Raw genomic sequence first — 25866 nt, 5'->3', positions numbered from 1 at the left:
TAAACTGAAATTTGAGTTCTAGAGGTAGCAATGTCCATAAAGCATTCCAATGTTCAGGAGACAGGACTTGCAAGTATGCAAGGACTTGGTTGGACAGAGATTCTGCGGAGTCATTAACATACAGGTGGAGGCTAAGCTATAGAATGGATGAGGTTACACAGAAGGAGAATACAAAGTAAGAAAACAAGAGAGAAAAAGGCAGGATATATTATGAGAGGACAAAGAGGAGAAGGGGCACGAAAGGAAAGTTTCAAAGAAAGATCAAGACTTTGGTGAGACAGGAAGAAAAAGGAAGGGCAAGAATAAAGGATAAAGGCCAGTGAACACCAGCATGACAGAGGAAAAGGAGATCCAAATAACATTGTGCTTTCACTACATCATAAAGAGTTGGGTTCAACAAAAGGCATGGGAACATGGGATTCAGAGGAAGGAAGATTTCATATGCTTCCAAAGCAAGAATGTCTAAACTGTTTTATTTATTTATTTTATTATCTTTAAGTAGTTGTACAGGGTGTTACCATTCAACAAAGCAAGTTACGAATACAATACATCTTGATCAATGCAGGATAAACACTGTATTTTTTTTTAACTGCATTCTGCTTCCTCATTCAACTACCTCTCTCCCTAAAAGTTTTAGAGTTGATGAAATGGTTACAGATTGGAACTATAAGAATACCATTTAGAAAAGGTCAGATTGCAATGAGGTATAAGATCAGGAAAATTGACTGCAGCATTTATAATTATACAAACTCAATTATAGAATTAGTTTGTACTTATCTGAAAGTCCCACTCTAGCTAGATCATTATGAACACATTTTCACTTGCCTTTTTTGCAATTTTCTGCAACTAGCTTCACAGATCTAAGACATATACTATGACCTTAGCAAAGCTGTGTTAAGCACCTATAAATATAAGAATGAATTGATAGTTCAAATTATTATAGTAACACATTTCTTGTTATCTCCCTAACCTCCCCCCCCCACAAATTTAATAGTTTTCAAACCAGACAAACTTTTATTCTATAGCCTTTGAAGGTCAGAAGTCCACCATAGATCACTGTGCTAAAATCAAGGTGATGGCTTAATTCAGGGGATTGACAAATTGAACAGTTCGAGAACAAAGATGATAGAACTTGGAGGCAGTAACACACAGAAAGCATAACTTGACAGTGCTTGTACTGGACTGCATGGGCGAGACCCCTCATGGCAAGAGAAATCTAGTGCCTTAGAGAGAAGAGATTCATCCAGGAGAGATGTTGCCTAGATAAGTGAGTCTATCCCCGAATCTTTCCTTGCTTGGCAGTTCTTTTGTTTCTCTCCTGCATGCTGCCAGTTTTCATTATTTAAAAAAAATTCAAAGTGTAAAATTTGAGTTTAGTGCACTCAGGCTCCTAAGCTAACTAATATCAACCTATAATGAAGAGTAAATTATCCGAGTCCACTACACAGAGGCCATCTTTGGTTCATTTATATGACAGTGGCCTAGAGGAGAATGTGACTTTTTGCTTTTCCTAACTTCTAGAGACTACTCATACTTCTTGGCTATGACTCTTTCTTTAGTTTTAAAGCCACAACTCTGCATTTCTCTGATACATTTTCCATAACCATGTCTACTTCAGGCCTCCACCTGTTTTAATTAAGTCCATCTATATAATCCAAGAACCTCTCTGCATTCCAGGTTCCTTAACAACATCTGCAAGCCCATTTCCCATCATCCAAGGATGATGTACAGAGGGCTTACAGTTACCTAAGCCAGATAATGAGTACGTTTCTTTTGGAATAGTATTACCCCTTCCCTCATTCTCTCCCATTTCTCCCTCTCATCCTGACCCACAAGTTGTATAGTTCATTTTCAACATAGTATCTAGAGACTACCACTGCTGCACTTGTTCAACTTTCTGTGCCCCCCCTTACCCTCCCAAAGACACATAAACTAACAAGACAAAAGGCAAAGAAAACCAAAGGAACAACAAAGAAAAATCATTTTATACGATCATACACATAGCTATTGAGTCTTTGTGATCCTCTACTAAGAATATCCTCCTTTGGTCTCACTGTGTGAATGTCTAAAGACCTGTGTAATTTATCATGTCCAAGTCTATTTTTTGTCTTTTGCCATCTAGTGTGTTTACTTGTAGATTTATCAGCACATTCTAGTTACCTGTACCTACTCTTTTACAGAGCCAGAATCATTTATTTTCTGTTTAAACTGTGTCTGATGCACCTTTAGCAGTCAAATGAACTTGTTACAAACAAGAATAGTATTGATAAAAGATAAATTATTACTGTTCTTAGGCAAACCTGCATTTCTTTGCTGTTCTGTCGGGGACACACAAGACCTCTCTCTCGTTTATAAGAATCCAGTTTTAAGCAGTGGTAGTCAGTGGTGCTCGGTAGACATTATGTTGAAAAAGAATATACAAGTTGTAGGTGGGGACAGGAGGGAAAAACTGAGAGAGAGCAAAGGAAGGAAAGAAATGCACTCATTACTTATGGGAGAGTAACCCCTCTGTAAATCACCTTTGTAATAACAATAAAATTTTATAATTTAAACACACTAAAAGAATCCAGCTATTAACATAACTATAGCACAAGTTATCATAAAGCAAAATATGGCTCAAGATATCTACAATCATAGCTTTTATAACATAGTAGTAGGACTGAAGTCACAGGCTTTGTTTCACAAGTATGGAGCACTGTACTTGTATTTTGAAACTTGTCAAGTTGGGAAAACCAGTAATGCAGTAAGTGTTGCACAAATCTGAGAGATTCAGACTTGATCTCCCAAGGGTAACAATGATGGGTATTTACTCACCAGTCTACAGTTCTCATGGCTTAAGAGCCTCTCCTGAAACATTCACTTTCTATCACTTCTGGCCTGCCTTTAGTAGGCATGAAGCAAACTACAGTGGCCAAGAGATACCGTCATAGTTGCAAGAAAGTATTGCTATCTGTGGAAGGCAGGATAACGACTATCAAAATATCTTTAGACATTCACACAGTGAGATCAAAGGAGGATATTCTTAGGAGAGGATCACAAAGGCTTGATAGTTATGTGTATGATCATATAAAATGACTTTTTTTCTTTGTTGCTCCTTTGGTTTTCTTTGCCTTTTGTCTTGTTAGTTTATGTGACTTTGGGAGGGTAAGGGGGCACAGAAAAGGTGGGACAAAGGGTGAACAAGTACAGCAGTGGTACTCCCTAGATACTATGTTGAAAATGAACTATACAACTTGTGGGTCAGGATGAGAGGGAGAAATGGGAGAGAGTGAGGGTAGGGATGACACTATTCCAAAAGAAATGTACTCATTATCTGACTTAGGTAACTGTAACCCCTCTGTACATCATGTTTACAACAACCATTTTAAAAAAGAATAGGTATAAGGAAATGTGCCCTGTCTTCTTAAGTTTTCACATTGAACCGTTGGACCACCCCAAAATTCATTTGTCCAATGAGTTGGTTTTTTAATGATTGCTTTGTACAGAGAAGTGTGCATTAGAAAAGGGGTGAGCGATAGGAAGATTCTTTGAAATCTGTTTTCATACAGCTTTAGAGATCATTAAGAGAACATGTAAGTAATGTTCTAATATGGGACAGAAAATGTTAAGAACACAGTTGTTCTGGAGTTGCTTTCAGCTCTTAAAGAAGGACTCTATTCTTGAGGAAGAAGCCAGTTTTGTAAAGTTACTTTTGGTTGAAATGCTAACTGTAAATTATATAAGTTGGCCTTGGCCTTCTGAACAGAGATTAAGTAATTAAGTTGATAATGAAAACTACATTTCTAAGGGTGAATTTAGTACTCAGCAGAAAATGGCCTCCTCCCATTTGGCTGTTAGACCTCTCAGGTACATAAATTCAACCTGGAGAGTTTCCCACACAGAGAACTTCAGATAAAAGTGAAAGCTTTTTCTTTCTGTGAGGAAAGTCACTGGAATTTTGATGGGGTTTGGATCAAATTTTCATGTTGCATTCAGTAGTATGGTCATTTAACTTTTGATCATCCATGAACATGGGAGGTCATTTCATCTTCTAGGGTCTTCTGTAATTTATTTCTTTCACTTTATAGTTTTCATTGTAAAGGTCTTTCACCTTCTTGAATAGGTTTATTCCTAGATATGTTATTTTTTCAGACTATTGCAAATGGAATTGTTTTCCCATTCCCAGCCCCTTCATCATGAATATAGATAGATAGATAGATAGATATAGATATAGATATAGATATGTGTGTGTTATTAATTTTTGTATGTTATTTGTATCCTGCTACTTTGGAAACAATGTTTATCAGACCTAAAAATTTTCTGGCAGAGTCATTGGCTCTTTTAAATATAGGATCATATCATCTTCAAGTATGGATAATTTTATTTCTTCCTTTCCTATTTGTATCTCATTTCTTTTTTCAATTGCTTTACTGCACCAGCCTCAGCTGCCCGATTCTTAATCAGGCACTACATTGAATAAGAGTGGAGAAAGTAGACACTCTTGCCTTATTCTTGATTTTAGAGGAAATTTCAGTTTTCTCTACTCAGAACAATGTTCTGTTCATTTTGCTCAGATATGAGCCTTCTATTCCTAGTTTATACAAGGTTTTTAGCATGAAGGTATGTTTGATTTTTATCAATAATTTTTCTGCATCTATTAAGATGATTGTGGGATTCTTGCGCTTGCTTCTGTTTATATGTTTCATTACATTTCCATTAATTCCCTAAAATAGCCTCTTTAACAAGTGTTGCTGAAAAAGTAGGATATTTACATGTAAAAGTCTGAAATGAGATCCCAATTACACTATATAAAAATCAACTCAAATAGAACAAAGACCTTAATATGAGACATAAAAGTTTGAAATTACTAGAGGAAAACATAAGGGAATTGTTTCAAGGTGTCAGCATAGGCAATGTTTTTTCTGAATAGATCTCCAATGTTTCTAGAAATCATAGCAAAAGTTGATGAACATAATTGCACCAAATTTTACAAAGCCAGAAAACAGGTGTGTACAACACACAGTCTGGGACTTAAATCCCGGGGCCTAACACAGTACCTGGCACATAATAGGCAGGCTCCTCTTGTGAAATTATAGTGAAATTATAGCGACAGTTTGTCATGAGTTTAAACAGAACATTTAACTCATCACTTATCAGGAATCTGGCCAGGTATTTGAAAGCCTCTCTTTAAGAGTTCTCCACAACTAGAACATTCTTATCATAAAGTAAATGCTCAATAAATATTTACGGAATGTATACTAACAACAAAGAAACCATTTGTGACTACTTAATGTAATACTTTTTAAATTATAGGGTGTGGTTGACTTAGAACTCCTGAAGGCAGCACAGTAGCTTCACAGTAGGCTTCATGAAGAAAAAAAAGTGGGCAAACAATAGAAAATATTGGAGTGCATTTGACTGGAAAACTACACAATTTTTTAAAATATTGTTTTGTTAGATATATCACTGTGGATAGAGTATGTTTACGTGTATATATTCTGTCTAATAATGGAAAATTTTGGCTTGCAGAGAAAAGTGTTGTATATGTGGTTTGTATTCATCATTACATTGTTATCTTTATGTTTTCTTCAATTTTATGTTAAGGGGCAATTTAGAAAACTATTCAAGAAATATAACTTGATCTATGTGCACATTATGGAATAAGCATCATAATCACACTAATTAACATATTCATCATACATAGTTACCATTTTGTTTCTTTTTGTGCTGAGAAAACCTAAGGTCTACTTTCAGCAAATTTCAAGTATCCAATATAGTAAGTACATTGCTGTAAAGTAGAAGCCCACAATGTATTCATTTGGTGTAACTAAAACTTTGTGCTCTTTGATCAACATCTCTTTTCTATTTCCCCCTCTCACCAGCCTCTGACAACTATCATTCTATTATCAGCTTCTATGACTTTGACTATCTTAGATTCCAAACATACATGTGATCATGAAGTATTTTCATGGCAGAAACATTTTGAAAACCAGCCCTTTCAAGATGGATAAGGCTAGGTAAACAAATTCACCAGAGTTTCTCTGGGTTACCTTTGTCAGAGACCCTTAAGAGGCAGCCATAGGTACAATAAGTAGCAAGGATCATTATTTGTTTTCTATGATGACATGGATAGGAACTGTAGCTTTTACTGACCATCGCACCTCACCAAAACTCACTAAGCTCCTTGTCTATCCTTGTCTTAATAATCGACATCCACACCCCACCTAAGGATTGTGATGCCCATGACCCAGTGTGATGCTCATCGCTCTGTTACCTGTGCCTTCTGTGTCAAGCTGTGTCAAACACAATTTGGCACATTTGTTTTACTGCAAGGCACACAGCTTGGGAGATAGAAGTCAAGTTTCTATGAAATATATTTTCTTCTACCCATATAAGGTTTCCTTTTTGCCATTGCTTATAATTATTGCATTGACATTTCTGAAAAGGAAAGGGAAGTAACTCACAAGTACTGTATTATCTATACCTTAATGGTTTACTAGAAACTCAATTGGTCAACAATTAGACCAACAGATATGGTGTTCATTTCACTTGTGATCAATCTCTGTCTTCTGTGTTTACTTCAACCAGTCTCTTCCCTCTGGGCCTAAACACAGATTTTTCTGTCTGAAGTCTTAAATCTGGTAACCATAGTAATGAAACAGACAGTAGGGAAACCTTGGAAATACACTACAGCTACTCTATCTCAAAAAAACACAAAAAACCCTAATTTCATCCATTATTTTCCAATTTTTTAAAGAGGTGCTTACAATAGTTATAGTTGTAATAGTGATAAATAAGGAAGGTAGAAGACAGCAAAAGCACAAATGATCTACAGAACTAAATGATAAGCCAGACAAAAATGGAGCATAGATTGTGTTTCTGCTTCACTCTGCTGCTTTGAGTGAATGTCCTTGGGAGAAGCAATAAGAAAATGCCTCCTGATGGTTTAGTGTTCACCTGCTTCAGTAACTGCTAATTTTAAAACAGAACCTACAGTCCACATTCATTAGAGAAAACCTGGCTTAACAGGATTATGTAAATGCAGAAGGAAATAAGATTGGCCAGAGAAAGTAGGTTTATGGGTTTTTTTTTTCCCACCAAGAGAAACATGTTTGTTTTGCAGCTGTGAAAAGCAATGAAGCGATAGCCCACAGATGTCTCCCCGTTCTAGATAAGCCTTACTGCTCCTCTGCTCAAAAGCGCTAACACTTCTCCAAGGCACATCTGGGTGATTGCAGGATGAACTTATTAACCTGTCTTTCCAACTTGGTAGAAAAGCATCAAGAACAGAAAAAATACAGATTTAATCCTATTGATCAGTTCTCAGTTTTTGAGTTTATTGAGTTCCCTGCAGGAACACACAACTCACCAAATTTTGCCAAAAGCATTGACTCCCTTCCCTCTGAGCTTCTTCAAGCAGAAATTGAGCAGTGGAAGTGAGCAGAAAAAGAGAAAAGTGTTTATTTGGAAGGCTGGTGTTATTGCTTGGAGCCTCTAGGCTATGAAACCCAAGAATAACACTTGACTATCTCTAGCAATAAGGAATTCATGAACTTCCATATTCATGAATGTTCCCTATTCAGCCATAGATTGTTAAAGGATCATCTTCATATTGAGTTGGATTCCATCTCCTCGTAATGCCAACCAATTATTTCTGATTAGCTACTTTGAAGCCATTGAATAAATGTGAATCTGAATTCATAAGAACCCTTCATTCTTTAGAAAACCGCTTTCATATGATCTAAGCTTATCTCTTCAAGACCAATCTTCCTTGTTCCTTTTACTGTTTCTCAAATGGTGTGCTTTCAGAAACATTCACTTCCCAGGAAGCATTCCCTTACTCTTTACCCTGACCCCAATGTGTCCTTTTAGTATCTCATGAATATCACTTTTCACATCCAGTGATTTATGGACAACAGTCTAAAAACTGGAATATCAATAAGATCCTCTCTTCCAAGAATTTGAATGAAGTCCTAATACTTTCAGTTAGATGATAGTAAGAACTTGATTTGAACAGGTTCCCATAGGATAGAGGCTGATGTGGCCTGGTCGGAACACGAATAAATAAAGGAAACTGGTAGAACAAAAGCAGAAATAGTTGAGAATAATAGCCCTGAGAGATGTAGAATAATTTTACTAAATGCCTTGCTTATTAGAGTGTCTGAGCTGAATAACTCTGATTATATTATTATCGATATCAATATGAGACTATCATTTATTGAACACACTATATACCAAGTGCTGTTGTAAGTCATTAAAGCCCATTGTCTCACGGAATACCCTCAAAAATCTTATAAAGATGATGCTATTGTCTCCATTTTACAGCAGAGGAGATAAGGCACATAGATGTCTGAGTGATATACCCAGATGCCACAATGACTAGTGGCAGAACCGAGATTTGAAGCAAGGAATTCTAGCTCCATATCTGTCTTCTCACCTTTAAGGGACCTTGTTTCTTGATCCGTGGAGACTAAGGAGATAAACTATTATAATAATAATTTTCTTAAAGTGATTTATTAAAGGCATTTTTTCCCATTTATTTAAACTACCATTAGTGAGTTTCTGTGCTTCGCAACAAATCTTCCCTTGGATTATAATGCAGAATGATTATAAGACAACAGCTCCTGGCCAAATGGCAGACTGGAACTGCTCTGCGGTTGCACTTACAAGCAGGTTCAGTTAAAATGAGGCTGCTTTTACATCATGTATGTGCTTCTCTGTGACATAGCTATAGCATTCACATACATCTTTCAGTGGCAGTGCATTCTTCGATGCTATTAAAAGAAGAATGTAATCTAACTTTCCTTTAATTACTTTAGCATAGTATTACCTCTCCCACAGTATGTGGTGGTATGTGCATTCCTTTTCCACAGCAGATATCACATTATATTAAAAACATTTGGGTATGTAAAAGTTTCCCCATACTCAGCACTATTATTTTGAGCTAGATAATCCGTGCTTTGTGGTAGGGGTTATACTATTTACTACAAGATGATTAGCAGTATCTTGGCTTCTACCAAGTTACTAAATGCCAGTAGAAAATGTTTGCTTCATTATAATGGCCAAAAATATCTCCAGATATGACCAAATGGCCCCTGAGGATTAAAACGGACCCTAACTATGAATGACTGGTTTACATGTTCTAGATTCATTCTCTAAAACCCGTTCACACTTCATGTAAAAACTTGTTCTTCCCTATTCTTATTTCTTTCCAATGCTTGATAGATTGTGATCCTCAATGAAACTTAGTTGAATAAAACTCTACCAATTTGCTTTGTAGTTAAAAGTCTGAAGTACCAGAATACCTCTATCTGTCTGGGTTTGGTCAGGGAAAGAGAGACACTAAAAATTGTACCAAAACAAGAATTTCAATATAGTATTTAGAGTTCATATGAATGTAGGAATGACCAGAAGAATGAAGATCTAAAAGACAAGTGTGAAAAGATAAGACTTAACCTTTAAGTTTTGGGTATAAAAGCAGATGTTCCTAAGAAAATATTGAAAAACTACCACATTTAGCCACCAAAGTAGGTACTCACAACGGTCTTTTACTACTGTATCTAATATTACTGTCACTAAAGCAGCCTCATTGACTTTCCACACACACACTGCATTGACTCCAAACAATGGTAGCCTCTGCTTACTTTCAACCTTCCAAATCTCCTAAATTCAGCTTATAGAAAAATCATAACCCAAAAGCAAGCAGGAGAATTCTTCCCAGTCTTAGACAGGTGCTTCTATGGGAATGGCAGTGCAAGGTAAACAACAGATGATCCCACACAGTAATCATTTTGGTATCAATTGTGTATGAAATTTATATATATACCTATATATGTGTTTATATATATATGTGTGTGTGTGTGTGTGTGTGTGTGTGTGTGTGTGTGTAGTCCATATACACAACACACATGAGAAAGAATGGGTGTGATAATAGCGCAGAGAATTTTGCCATCAGAATTATCTAAGTTACAAAGGAAGCCAATGCTTGGCACGATTTGTCATTGATGTTAATGTTATAACTTTTCCCATTGATGCTATTGCTATTGAGTTTAGCAGTAGGTTAGTTTCCTGATTACCTGTCCTGTCCATTCTCAATGTTCACTTAACACCCAGAACAGATGGCAAATAATGTTAATAATTAAAAAGCTCATACTCCAGATGGAAGATGTTCACCTTCATGCTTCTTCAAATTTAGTGTGACTTGAACACTGTAAGCTAGAACAGAATTGACAGAGCTACTAGGAAAGAATTTCCCTATGTAAGGCATAACTATTCTCTTGAGGAATTGAAACATCTCAACTGTGTTATGGTTTTCTCAGCTACTTTCTCTAAGACAACAGCAAACATTAAGTGAAAATATTTTTGCCTTAGAGATTTTTAAGCAGAAAGCTAAATGAGTTAATAATAATTAAAGAGTAATATATGCTGCTATAGGTAAGATATATTCTGAAATAGAGTGGGGTATATTTTTACTATATAAAAATTTGATTCAAATCATATGTTAAAAGAATGTGGACTGCATATGTTAACATGGTCCATGAGTTATAAAAAAACATTTACTCTACACCTATCTATTTACTAATTACAATCTAACTAGGTTGCAGAAAATGTCTGCTTACCTGGGCTAGAGGAAAATCAACAAGACATGGGGTCTGAGAGCTAAAGGAAACATTACAAGAAGCTCTGTGGTGAGAGCCACTGAAGGGTTTTGAGCTGAAGAACAACCTTGACTTGACTCACATTATAACAAGATCCATCTAGTTGCTATGTTGAAAATATGCATTATTATTGATAGGGAGAATCCAGAAGCCTAAGGACCAACCATATTAGAAGATTATTGCAATAATTCTGATGGAATGATTTTGACGAGCCACTATCAGGTGGCTTTGACCATGTAATATTGGAGGTAGCAGAGTGATTCGATTCTGCTTTGACTTTTGAGTTGATTTGATTCCAGATGCTTGATAGATTGCATAGACTAACATAGGTGCCAAAGGAGGATGGAGAAAATAGCCTTTCCATGTGTCCACACCTGACAAGCTAAACACAGGTTCTCAGGGAACAATTTTGCTCTTATAGGCCTTATCTAGCAAGTCTAGCACATTTTTGGTTGTCACAACTAGGAAAAAGAGGTGCTACTGGCATCTAATATGGACAAAGGCCAGGGATGGAGCAAAACATTCTGAATGCAAAACTTATGTCCTTACAACAACTAATTATCTAGACACAATTGTCAATAATGCTATATAGTTAAGCGACACTGAGCTAGCTACAGGACAATCTACTACTGAAAGAGGAAATGGAGGTTGTTTTGTTTTTTTTTGGTAGCTAAGAATCTTGGCCTTCCTCAATCCCTCTTCCCTACATTCCTGCTACTTGTAGGTCATGGCAATATCAGTTCCTGAGATCCTGGTCACACCACAAAGAATTTCTCATCCCCTATCTAGTCACCTCTGCCCTTTCAAAAATAAACCTAGGTAGCTAGAGTTTAAGAATAAATATTATATATCATTATGCTTACAGTGCTTGTCCTATAACAGGAGTTGCTTTATTCCACATTACTGCTGAAAACTAATAAATAGAACAGATTGATAAATGGATTCTGCATCACCAGGGCCCCTGCAATGGGAGGTCCTGGGTGCAGAAAAGCTTTCAGTGGAACAAAGGTTTTCTTTTTCCTTCTGCCAATTTCATTATTGAATAAAATAAGCAAAAGTGAACATTACATCCCTACCTGTGCCTAAGTTTTATGGCCATTACTGTATAATGCTTTATCTCTCATTGATAAATTTAAGTAACTAATAAGATACAGTCTTTTTTTAAGTATTCTGTAATCTTTTCTTTTCTACAAACCTCCTCCAATACATTTATTTATTTATTTATTTATTTATTTATTTATTTATTTATTTATTTATTTATTTATTTATTCTCTTTTAAAAAGTAGATTACTTTGTACCAGAATTTTATAGTTATGAGCACATTTGACTCATTATAGAATGTGGTTTTCTTAGAAAAGATTGAGTGTAAATCCGTTTTGATGAGTAAAATCAGGAACAAAATGAGCTTATTTTTACTAGCTACTAGAAGATCCTTCTATAAAGTAAAAAAAAAATTCCCCAGGCAATCAATAAGGATTTATCAAGAACTATTGATCATATACTAGATTCTTAGTTCTGAATCTAATATCAAAGACACTACCCAGTAATTTGTCACTTTCATTTGGTTCTCATATTTATTTAAGTTCCATTTCTTTCTTTCTTTTTTTTTTGTCGGTCGTGGGGCTTGAACTCTGGGCATGGGCGCTGTCCTTGCACTCTTCAGCTCAAGGCTAGCACTCTACCACTTGAGCCACAGCGCCACTTCCTCATATTTATTTAAAAGAAAGCACACTTGTGTTTGGTTTTTAGAACAGGAAAGAGATTGGCTGATGAATAAGTGAGAATCTCTGAGATTGTGCCCCTGAGAATGTCACCAGATATGACATGGGCCTCCTGCTGCTGCATTATTACTGAGGGAAAGTCAACATGTTTGTTTTTCACCCAGGAGCTACAGCCCCCATTAACATCACATTATATTAGAGTGCTGCTAGTTTTCCAGTAATATGACTCCTGTAGTAGGGTGGATATTGCAGCCTTCCACAGTGATGCTCTATCTCAAATGGCTAAGAGAAGATACAAGAAGCTCATTTCAGAACAAACCAGAGCCAACATATTTAGCATGGCTTACAGAGCCATGTTCACCATATACATATATATATATATATATATATATATATATATACACACCCATATATGAATATATATAATTTTCTTTAGGAAGTTGTACAAAGGAGTTGCCATTCAATAGAGCAGCTTATGAATCCAGTGCCTCTTGATCAATGTCACCCCCTACTCTCACTCATCCCTCCCACCCCACCCCTTCCCTCACTTTTCTTAATGTTTAGGTTATACATTGAAAATTTTGCCACATAATAGTTTATGTATACAATGCATCTTGATCTTATCATCCCTTCAACATCTTTACCCTTATTTGTCTCAGTTTTGTGGCATATACGAGGTGCATTCTTGCCTGCATTTCCTCTGTTCACTCTTCTACTCTACTCCTTTTAATCCCTTCCCCCACTGCAAGTATCCATTTCCTACTATTCATTTTGCTGGTCTCTGACTTAGTCCTTCTAAAGAACATCTAGAAGTAAGCACACTGGGTGGCACCCAAGCAGTTATTAATGAATGAATTTAAGTATATTAGTATCCATGGAGAACCAACACTGTATTTAAATTGACATTTTTTACTCCTACTTTTAAAATTAAAAGGCCAGCATTCCCACAGGACCATGGACAACCTAAATATTTGTAATATTTCTTAGTTTATGCTAGGAATTCTAAGTCTTGAGACTTTGATATTGAAAATGTAAAATATGGTGAAACAATGAGTCAAATAATCTACTCCAGCTACTATGCATAATAAATAATTTTATACTTAATAACACAAAACAACCAGCAACTTATTTCACTCAGGAATTTGGAGAAGGCAGAATGAGGATGATTTGTCTCTGTCTTAGTTACACCTTCTATCTAAAGTTTCTTCTGGAAAGACTCAATGTCTAATGGTTATTTCTTGTTAGGAGTATCATAAGATTAGAAATGCTAATTAGTGGCTGTATATGACCTTTCCATGTGTCTTGGCTTCCCTCCAATATGGTGGTCTCAGTAGTGTGGGACTTTTTATATTGTGGCTCAGGATTCCTAGCACAAGTTCAGTAGTCAACAGGAAGAAGCTACATCACCTTTTCTGAACTTGCATTGGAAGTCATACAGTGTTGGTCTACTGCATTGTTTTTGTTATATGCACATTACCAGCCAACCTCGCTAGGATCAAACTAAGGGAACACAGACAGTTCTCAGTAGGAGGGGCTTCAAAGATGCATTGGTGGATAGGGGCACAGCTCAAGAGGTAGATCACTTGCCTAGTATGTGGGAGGCCCTGGGTTCCATCTTTGGTGCCTCAAAAAGAACAAGAATGCCAGGCAACAGTGGCTAGCGCCTATAATCCTACCTATTCTGGAGGCTGAGATCTGAGGATCACGGTTTGAAGGCAGCTGGGGCAGAAAAGTCCCCGTGAGACTCATGTCCAATTAACCACTCAAAAACCAGAAGTGGCACTGTGGCTCAAGTGGTAGAGTGCTAGCCTTGAGCACAGAGAGGCTCAGGGACAGTGCCCAGGCCCTGAGGTCAAGCCTCACAACTGACAAAAGGAAAAAAGGATTTTTTTTGTACAGTGGGCATGGCTCAAGTAGTAGAGCTTTTTTCCCCATACAGGAAATTGAACTAAGGGCGTCATGCTTGGTTCTATCACTTGAATCATGACACTAGCCCTATTTCATTTTTCTGATGACTTTTTCTGAGATACGGTCTCACAAACTTTTCTGCCTGTGATCCATTTACTCTCAGCCTCCTGAGTAGCTAGGATTATAGGCACAAGCTTCCAGCTCCTGGAAGTAAGACGTTTTGCTTAGCAAGAACCAAGCTCTTAATGCAAAAAAAAAAAAGAGATACTAAAGAAAATATGGATGAGAGCTGTGGTAGAGATCATCTTGGACAAATACATTCTGCCATAATCTACCCACGTATCAAAACAATTCATCCCTCTCCCATATGCAAAACACATTCATCTGTACTCTCAGAGATAGATTAACTAGGTACATACAAGAACAGTAAACTAGGGAGATGTTTTTAAAATTATTGTTATTATCCTTTACAGATAAGAGAAATGAGGTCCTTCCTGTAAAAGGCTTCCATAGGTAAAACTTATTACATGCATTGAACTAGAATGTGGTTCAAAATGTAGGATCTCATCATTTAAGTCAGGTGAGATACTTTGGGTTAAGTATTTTGGGGACAGTTCAATATGAAACTAAGAGTGCAGGGCACAAGTGGCTCACACCTTATCCTCGCTTGTCAGGGGGCTGAGATGTTAGGGTCTGCCCCTGGGCCTCTTTGTGCTCAAGGCTAGTGCTCTACCACTTGAGTCACAGTGCCACTTCCAGATTTTTCTGAGTAGTTTATTGGAGACAAGAGTCTTACCAACTTTTCTGCCTGGGCTGGCTTTGAACTGATATCCTCAGATCTTAGCTTCCTGAGTAGCTAGGGTTACAGGCCCATGAGATTTATCTCCAATTAACCACCTGAGAAGTGGCACTGTGGCTCAAGTGGTAGAGCATTAGCCTTGAGCACAAAGAGGCTCAGGGACAGTTCCCAGGCACTGAGTTCAAGCCCCACAACCGACCAAAAAAAAAAAAAAACTAAACAAAAACTTGTGAGCTCAAAACAGATCTGCCCAACTTACCCAGCAGACAATATGAAGATATTCACAGAATAGCTCCTATTCAAAACAAGTGGTGAGGAAGACACAGTAATGACTGATTAATCACTGAATTTTAAAATTTGTTGGCATGACTAGAGATCCTTCCCTTGGAATTGCGCTTGTGCAGGTTTGCTTTGCTCTCTGGGTCTGGGTCTGCTTTGTTGAATCATCTTTTTTCTCCATAAGAAGTGGTACTTGTTTGCACCTAAATAACCCTTTTAGTCTGTTTCATAACTATAAGTGATTAAGGGTCTAGAAAACATTTTTCAGGGGCTGGGAAGGTGGCTCAGTGGTAGAGCGCTTGCCTTGCATGAATGAGGCCCTGGGTTCGATTCCTCAGCACCACATAAGCAAAAAGAAAAAAAGCCGGAAGTGGCGCTGTGGCTCAATTGGTAGAGCACTAGTCTTGAGCTGAAGAGCTGAGGGACAGCGCCCAGGCCCAGAGTTCAGGCCCCACGACCGGACCCAAAAAAAACAAAAACAAAAACAAAAACTTTTTTTCATTCTATACTGTATCTGTTGCTTTCTAATCTAAGTGGAAACAATTCCATTAATTGTTGGAAGCTACTTGTGTACAATTTATAATTCATATTATTAGACAGGAGTCACATCTACACATCTCTTTAAGGTATGCCCAATTTCAGTTTGAGAGGAAGAATATGATGATTACAGTTAATTATCCTATATTATATATTTTAAAGTTCCTAAACCTTTCAATATTCTTATGATAAAATTGTAAATATGTAAGGTGATAAATGTTAATTATCTTGATTGAAACATTCAGCAATGAAACATATAAGAAAACATTACAGCATGCTCCATAAAAAACTCAATTATTTTGATCACTTAAAGAGAAGGTTTTCTTGAGCCTAGCATGGTAACACATGATTGCAACCCCAGTATTCAGGAAGCTAAGGGAGGATAATCATTAATTCAAGACATGCCTGGTGTACAGAGTGAGAATTTATCTCTATTGAAAAACAAAAAAAAAATGATATAGTAGCTTCCTTATAAACTGCCTTTAATAATGTATCCAAAATGACACTTTGATAGTTTTAATTCATTTCACCACATCATTAGGTACCAAAGGGCTATATTTGATTTTCTTTATTTGAACTTTTATAAAGTCTGATCAGACTCCTTATCCAAAATTCTTGAATGGAAGCCATTTAAAGTTTAATAGAGGCAAAAATATAAAAATTGAAGACTCCAGGCAGATCTGAGTGTTAGATGCAATTTTTAATAAGTTACATTACAAACATAACTAAATAGCTTTTCTTTTCCTCTGTTCCTTAGGAAATGTGTGTTGTTCAGGAATGGTGTGAGATTGACTAGTTTTTAAGTGTATGATAAATAATTGTGATAAATTGTACCTATTCTTTATTCATATCTATTCACAAGGCCCTATAATATGAAGGAAGAAGTGGAGACCTGAAGAATTTAGGAAAATTTCTCATGGCCATCCTTCTTGCCTACATCCAGATGATACAAATGGTCAGGTTTTTGATTAAGCATTACTCAGCCAGAATTTCATTGGGGACTTTTTCATTGAAAACCTATTGTGTTTGCACTTAACTGTTTCCTAAGGTAGGCTAAAGCATTCATTATGTCTTACATTTATTGAAGCTCACTACAACCTTTGGTTCCAACTGAACAATTTCCTGTTCCAAGAAAAAGGGCAATTCAGTCCAGTCAAAGAAACTAGTTGAATCCAGGCACTGGTGGCTCATGACTGTAATCCTAGCTATATGGAAGTTTAAGACCATGCGTAGTATCATGGTTTAAGGCCAGCCTGGGCAGACAAGTTTGTGAGGCAAACTTGTGTAAGTTTGCCCCCGCAAGTTACATGGGAGGCTGGGAATGGGAGGATCATGATGTCAGGCCAGATAGGCAGAAAAGGGCAGCAAAGTCTGTAAGACTCCATCTTTACAAAAGGAAGCTGGATTTGCTTGTGTGTGCCTGTGACCCCAGCAACTCATCTATAAAGTATTGCTCAGTTGTACATGTCAGAGGGAAGTGACATCCTATTTCAAAAATAACCACCACCAAACAGTATTGGAGGTATGGCTCAAGTAGTAGAGTACCAGCCTAATAAGTGTGAAGCCCTGAGCTCAAAAGTCAGCACTGTACCACCACCCCTGACACCCTTACAAAAAAATGAAAAGAAATGAATCTAGGTAAAAAATGTAACAGAAATAAGTTTCTCCAACCCAAATTTTTAGGAATCCCTTATTTCTTCTTCCTTTTACTTATATTAAGATTATTTTCTTATGACAACCAATTTAATACAAAGAAATTCTGGTGTATTTTAGGTTCACTTTCACATCAAGATAAGAATTATCCAAGCACAAGAATGGGTTACATTTTATAAGTAAAAAAAGAGATAAAATAAGTAAAAATAGATAGTAAATCTCAAAATGAATGACATACTGCCCTGACAGAACTTCCCACAGCAGATAGGCTTTGAGGAAATCCTATCAGAGAGGACAGAAGAAATTACAAGAAGTGTGCAACTCATCAGATGATTCATTTTCTGTAGGAATTTAATCAGTGAATAACAAAACAGGATCAGCTAGAGGTGATTACTGCTTACTTACTGGAGAGGTTGGATCAGGAACAATGATTTACTGGGTCCCTCCCTAATTAGGAAAAGTGCAGAATATATTCCTACAATTCTTTGCTTACTGGAATAACCTGTCTGTCTTAGGAATGATGCCCAACTACTCTGTGCCTATGACATGGTTCCGTATTTTAGCTTCATTTGCCCATGACTCAAACTCATCTCCTTTTTGCCCTTAGGAATCTTGCCATATTGCCACAACATTCAATTCTGAAGCTGTTAGAAAGGCAATTAGTCATTTGGTAAAACACCAAAATATTCAAATTGGTTGCAGTTACGTGTTCAGAATCAAAACCATCCCATTTGATGGGGATAATATAAGTTCTATATTTAAAAAGCATTGAATGAGACATACTGGTAAATAAGAACCTTAAACTAACATTCATATCTTCTACATGGGAAGAATTAAATGGATAATTTCTACCTACAACAGATTTATTTCTTGTGGTAGAGAATCTTAAAGAATTGATTTAATTAACTGTAACTATGCTCAGAAGCATAATTTGAAATGCTGTTGAACAAATGAGGGAAAATTTTCCAGCATAGGGAAAACTGTCCCAAATTTCCATTTTGTTCATTATTCAGGAAATGTTTACTAAGAACCCACAGTTTGCATGACAATGAACAATATAATGATATTCCAACCTGCCATCCTTCTATTCTAACTCTAGTAGTTAATTGAATGTGTTAATCTCTTCAGCTGTCCATTCACAGTATGTGGGAAGGCTATAGAAATCAAATGAATGAGTCAGTACGAAAAGAAACATGGGTGCATATATTTAGGATTCTTTCTGTTTTATGAGCTAAAATGGGCTACTAGCTAACCACCATTTGTATGTCTTTAGGGGATGAGGAACTTAAAAGAATATTATCTCACTCAAGCAGTGAATTAAATGTTTAATCATGGGTTTCTAAATGTTTTTTAGATGTGAGAATAGCAATTTATGGGATTCTACAGATATGAAAGGGAAAAAGAACAATTCATTTAGGCAAATAAAGGAAACTGTATTTCAGGGATTATTTCCATTTGAAAAGAAACTTTAGACTTAATAGTATAGAATATGTTGCATATTTTAGAGATGGACATTAGAACTTACCAAGGCCATTGGTTTCAGATCTTTTACATTAGAGTCACTGGATTCTCTTTCAATCATATGGATGCTATATTTTCATTCCTAGAGTCTGATGCCTTTGGCCTCTAAGGGGCTTGAAGAAAAGGCAAGCATACACATATTTTTTAAAAGTTCTCCCACCTCCAAAGCTGAGACCCACAGCTTTAGGGCACTCTTGACAATTTTTGGCCCAAATACTCTAGGTTCTTGAAAGAATGCGTAGTTTGCCCAAGACCAACATAGTTTGTAAGCCTCAGATTGAAAGCTAAGACCTAAAGAGTCAAATTCCTTGTGTGGATCTCTCCTTACTAAATAAACACCACTTCTGCTTCACCCACATATTGGATGAGGAGGTTTAGGTAGCAATTAATGGTGGTTACAAAGCCCAAGGTTGTTTATAATCCATGTGACAAGCAAGTCCCCTCCTCGTAATGTGTACTTTCTTGATTGCTAAGCACTAAGTCTTCAGATGGTTATAATGACACCATAATGATTAATGTATCTGTTTATTCCACATTTTTAGAACTTTAGTTATTTGAAACTTTTACATCCATAAAATCTACCATTCCCATACAGAGAAAAATAAATTAGATTTAGCAACTGAATCTATGTCAAATTTAAGTGTTTGTTACTTGGTTGATACAGTTATGTACATGCAAATATTCAGATGTCAGGAGGACTATTTTTTAATTTTTTTTCAGGAGGACTATTTTTGCCACCTTCCTTGTAACAGAATGCTTTTAGGTTAACCTCTTCCACTGCATTCTATGCAGATAAAAGCTCTTGTTCAACTTTACTGTCTCCTAAAGCCTAGCACAATGCTTGCCACATAGACAACAGCCAATAATTAATTGGTAGTCTTCATTACATTTTATTACTCATGAGACAGTGCACATTGAACCAGCCTGGTAGGACAATCCAACATAAATAAAAGAAATGAAGAGAATAGCTATATAAACTCATACTTTCACAATTACATTTTAAATGAGCTTTGGCTGATATTTTGACTTTTAAATGGGCAGATTTAAAGTATAATCAGTGTCTTTTATTGGTAATACTAGATGCACTCACTATGAAGAACTACAATTATATCAAGTCTTCCATTTTTCTAGCTGGATGTGCAAGGCAAAGGGTGACATAAAATGTTTAGCCATTATTCATACGTTCTATCTCTTCAAATTCCAAGCTATTTCCAGGTAACAGTCAATACACTATTAAGCCATGCCATGTTTAGTGTTGACCACAACTGAAATATTATATCACAGTGGGCAATGTACATAAACTAAAGGTCTCAAGGAATCCATTGAACTATTTTCTTCATTACCATGCTGCAATGTACTTCTTGCCCAGGGAAATGGTACCTGGATACTAATCTAGCTAAGTAATTCATCTACTATTTTGTTGGTTCTGTTGTACTGGCCCAACTGAGTGTATATATATATATATACTATAATCTACTATACTGAGTCTAAACCATACATTCTCTTACTTCCCATTTTGTATTCTATGAAGTATGACTAGCTGATAAACACCCTCTCTCTTACCTATCTTGGGAACTTCTTGACCCTAACAAATCTCATATGAATGAATACAAATGGTAGAATTTGTCCTTCCCACTCCATTTGGGTTATACTTTGATCTTACATTCTTATTAAGTTACATGTTTCTCTCTCTCTCTCTCTCTCTCTCTCTCTCTCTCTCTCTCTCTCTCTCTCTCCATATATATATATATATATATATATATATATATATATATATATATATAGTGAAAATACCCTACAGAGGGGTTACAATTACATGTAGCTGAAGACATTGATCACATGCAGTTAAATTGATTAAATAAAATGAATTCTGAGTTTCCTCATACTGTGGGAAACACAAGCATTAAAGAATGCAGCGAAGAGTTGAATCATGTTGTGGGAGGGAATAACCTAGTTATAAAAGATGATGACTCAACCAATAGCTATTTAGAACTGAACTTATATCAACCCCAATATTTCAACACATCCAACCACCTGACCCCTTTATTTGACTCAACTACATGCCCAGATCACATATATTTGTGTCTCAATCTATGTGCACATTATACCAAGTAATAAATACAATTCTTCTTTTATCTAATTCATGTAGAAATCATCAACACAAGATACCACTGACATCAGCTAAATTGACACATGCTGAAATTTTGTAAAGATGTTTCATGGGCCAAAGAAATCAATGTTAGAAATCAGCACTGGAAAAAAAAAGTACTCATCATAGAAATATTCACACCAAACCACAAATACTTTGTCTCTGTTCTATAATTGGTATAAACTAGAATGCCAGAGGAGAAACAAGGTTTCATCATAGAGCTAACATTATTATTATTATCATTAGAGCCAATATCAATGAAGGAAAAAGACTATAACTATGCCACAATGTTAATAGCTCCTAAGTCAGACCAGCGATATAGCTGGAGTTCACTAAATGTTTTTTTATATGAATAAATAAGTGAACAAATGAACGAATGGCCCTCTGTAGATTGGAAATATAACACTGGCATTCAGAGAACTGGTTGTTAAACAGTTTATTAAAATATATGTATTCATTAAGCCAGATTGGGGGAGAAGTTAGCACTGAAGATAGTATAGGTAGCTTCTGTTTATTTATTAACTAACATGACCACAAAGCCATTATTCTTACCCTTAATTTCTCAGCTGAAAAAGTTAGTGAACTTTATCTGTTCGGTGAATAACTTGAGCTCAACTTGAAAGCAAACTCATCATGCCAAAGGTCTCCTACACCTCCAACTAACTGTGATTTATCTTTTTTGCTTCTGAAGAATTTTAAGCAACTTCCATCAAACTTGACTGACAACCACTCTGTACTTCCTGCCTTTCTTCTCCCAGGAAGAAGATGGCACACGTGAAAGTCGTTTTAATTTCAGTGGTTATGGAATGGGTCACTGCCTCCAAGTGAAAGACGGAACAGCTGTCAAGGCTACACCTGCCAACCCGCTTCCGCAACCCCCAAAAGATGCAGATGCCATCAAGAAGAAGTTTGTGGACCGGGCAAAAAGGATTGACACAATATCTCGAGCTGCCTTCCCATTGGCCTTCCTCATTTTCAACATCTTTTACTGGATCACCTACAAGATCATACGGCATGAAGATGTCCACAAGAAATAGATGTGCCCTACAGACCCTGGGAACCTTCTTGCCTAAGTGTTGTGCTTGTAAATACACAGTAAATTTGTCTTTATATCACTTTGACAAAGGAGAAGATTGAGGGAGGGGGGAGGGAGCATCATGCGGGTGGGGCTCCTGGCACCTACATGCAAAAAGACAAGTTAATATGGGGCAATGGAGAAAACTGCACAAAATTAAAGTGTTGCAGAATCATATGAGCATAATTCCCATCCATAGTCTTTAGCATTGATTTTTCAGGTGACACATCGATCAAATGCGATATGCAGGGTCAAGTTCTTGAGGGCTGATTACCTTTTGATTTGGTTTAGATTTGAATTATTGTAAAGAAAAGTTAGCTTAACACACACACACACACACACACACACACACACACACACACACACACACACACACACACACACACACACACAAAAACTTTGAAAGTACTTACCATCTGACCATAGTGATTAGTCATTAGTGAACTGAGGACCAAACTTTTTCAGGAAAATCCTGCCTCGTTTTTAAAACAAGCCTCCAGAGCTATGTTCTTTACAATGTCTGTAATTAGTGTTTCACCCGAAAAATCCTTTTGTGGATTGTAAATTATTTCTACTTATCCAGAAAACAACAACAGCAAAAATAAACACCAATCACAAGGAACAGATTTCTACTCTATCTCTATGTAGGTGTGCACTTTAATATTATGTTTCTTTCCTAGATGTAAATTTGAGATTTAACTTGTGTGTTGTGTAGTTGATTTGCTAGTATATCTTCTTACAGTAAATGCCTATTTCATTTTAGATCCAAGTTAGCACACCATGTATTTTTTTCCATTTTCACTATATTTTTGTGTAACTTTAAGTGCCCAAGTGTGACTTAGCCATTGCAGCCACTCAGCAATCAGATTGTGTGTCCTGAATGGTATAGCTCAGATTACCTTAAACTTCCCATTTCTGCTCTCATTATAGATGTAACTACTCTTCTAGTGTGAACTGACCCATGATTTCTACTGTCAACCCAAGTGAATATTGTTTTAAATATCCTTGACTAACTTAAAGAATCTTAAAATTGTACTGTGATTTTCATAACCTGTTGCCTTTTTGGTACCAGAGCTATGTGGTTTGAATTCTGGCTACATGTTTTAAGTAAGAAAAAAAAAGACGTATTTTTGCTTACTCAAAAGACAACCTGTAAAACTATATGGAAATAATTAAATTTTACATGTGTTGTCAAAGGGGTTATTTTAAAAAAGCATTTGTTCAATTTCAATAAAGCTATGTGTGCCACAAACTTCTCTAGAGATTTTCATTTTTGCACTAAAATAATACATTTTTCTATCTATTCTTTCTTCCTCATAAACTTGAAATACTTACACAGTTATTACATTATTGATGATTATAGTATTGCAATAAGAAATAAATGTGCTCTTCTCATGGTAGAAATATGGAAATTGACTTGCTATGGTGAAACATGCATGCCTGTAATCCCATCACTCAGGAACCTGAGGCAGGAGGGTCACAAGTTCAACATCAGCTTGGACTGCACAGTAAGTTCCCAGGCTAGTCTGAGCTATGTGAGACTCGATAGATAGATAGATAGATAGATAGATAGATAGATAGATAGATAGATAGATAGATAGATAGATAGATAGACAGACAGACAGACAGACAGACAGACAGACAGACAGACAGACAGACAGATAGATAGATTAGATAGATAGATAGATAGATAGATAGATAGATAGATAGATAGATAGATAGATAGATAGATAGATAGATAGATAGATAGATAGATAGATAGATAGATAGATAGAAAGAAATGCAGAAAGAATTACTAGTAGTGATTTTGGGCAGAATTTGAAATAGATACTGGGTATGAAGCACGGAAAAGCTCTAAACATACTTAGAAATAATATACTCTTAAAGTGAAAGATCAACTATTCCATTTATTAGTCCTGATTTTGTCAGGATTGGCATTCCAAGATGAATGAAAAATTCTTACAACCAAAGTGAATAGAAGTAACTCATTTTAACCCTTGGAGATTTTCCTCAACCAAAGATATTCATCATCATGTTTGCAAGATGCGGATTTACAAATCAGTATTTACAACCTTCTAAACCTATTCAAATATTGAATCATTTCCATACACAGAAACATTGCAGTGTGACTACAAATATGAACGATGGAGATAGAAAGTAGCTTAGCCATCTACCAAAAGTGTGATGTTGGATGAAGTATGTTAACTTCTGTGACTAGTTCCTGTTTCATGGCATTTCCAGAGGATTGATTTGGGAAAATAAAGTCAAATCCATTAGCACTGTGCCTGATACATTGTAAATTCTCAAAACATTAATAGATAATCAAGTAACTACTATATAAATCACACTGTTAATCCTTTGAACAAGAAACATTAGAATGGCTAGCCTTGGAAAGTTTAATCCATGTTTTTGGCATCAGGCCTTATGTTTTACTCTATGTTCTACCTTATTTCTCAACTCTTTTCCTAACAAATAAGATGAAATATTTACCTTTTGCTCTCATTTCTTCTGCTACTTCAAAATAATAAGATTGAGGATAAAATACCATCCAAAATGGTCCTGATCTTAGAAATGTCCTAGGAAAAAACCCTGGCACTACATACGGCAGGATGAAGAGACACTTTGGGAAGGTCAAACTAAGACAAATGGTTATATTTAATCAATGTGTTTACCATATAATTGTGGGTATGGTTCAGTTCTCCTATTAAAAAGCTTAAAATATGCCTGCCAGACACTCAAGTAGACAAAGACATTCTAGATGGTATAAGGGCTACTGAACTTTTCTATGGTTCTAGCCTATATTTAGCATAAATAAATAAATAAATAAATAAATAAATAAATAAATAAATAAATAAATAAATAAATAAATAAATAAATGCACCACATTGAGTCTTACAAATCAGATAAAGTCTCGGGGAAAACTTTTTACCTGGAGTACAACATACACTAGTGGCTAATTCCCCTATAATGATATTGGAGATCTTATTTTTCTTTCACAATACTACATGAAAGAAAATAGTTTAAGAGCAATATCATGGTTTGATAAAGAACACTTTATTACCTGTTTTCATTACACTGAAAGCTTCTGAAAAAAAAAGTGATCATGCTTTCCTGCGTTCTCTGTAGTGTGCCGGAGCTTATAGTGCCTAGTCAATATTAGAACTAACACCAGTAAAATGAGTGAAGGAAGTTCTGCTGTGCCTGCTGATAAAGTTATATGAATTTCCCCTATTCAGAAATTGTATAACTATCCACTGCCACCATTTTTTTGCACAGTGGATTACTGGGGGCTTTGCCCTTGCAGATGTTTTGATTTGTACCATTTGCCTCTAAGAATACATCAGAATGATTTAGGCTTGAGACTCTTTATGGCTTTTTCTGTTTAGTCCTAAACAGATGCTACAAACCAGATTAGCTGTAGATTTTTTTAAAAAAATCCTTCCAAACATTGTTAGCATTAATATCCTTGTCTTTGCCATTGAGGGCAACTGCCACATTCTGGAAGCAAAATTGCCAATAAAGATTTAATGAATATCATTTTACATTTCACTTACTCCATTAATATCAAATAAGAAGGTTCCAACCAA

The 25866-nt window shown here is 36.1% G+C and overlaps 1 protein-coding gene across 3 annotated transcripts in view; it reads left to right on the top strand.

Moving 5' to 3' along the window:
* Window positions 1-23528, top strand: part of Glra2 (glycine receptor alpha 2) — a 135553-nt gene extending 112025 nt beyond the window's left edge. For all 3 annotated transcript variants that reach the window (XM_070039298.1, XM_070039299.1, XM_070039297.1), the window contains one exon: window positions 21963-23528. In XM_070039298.1, the coding sequence (XP_069895399.1) occupies window positions 21963-22241 (279 nt within the window). In that variant the 3' untranslated portion in view covers window positions 22242-23528. The remainder of the gene's footprint in view (window positions 1-21962) is intronic.
* The last annotated feature ends 2338 nt before the right edge of the window (window positions 23529-25866 follow it).

The sequence above is a fragment of the Dipodomys merriami genome, unplaced genomic scaffold (genome assembly GCF_024711535.1).
Source record: "Dipodomys merriami isolate MVZ:Mamm:240054 unplaced genomic scaffold, mDipMer1.0.p SCAF_3, whole genome shotgun sequence".
NCBI classification, from domain to species: Eukaryota; Metazoa; Chordata; class Mammalia; order Rodentia; family Heteromyidae; genus Dipodomys; species Dipodomys merriami.
The sequence above is the reverse complement of the archived record's forward strand: the minus strand, read 5'-3'. Positions and strand labels throughout refer to the sequence as shown.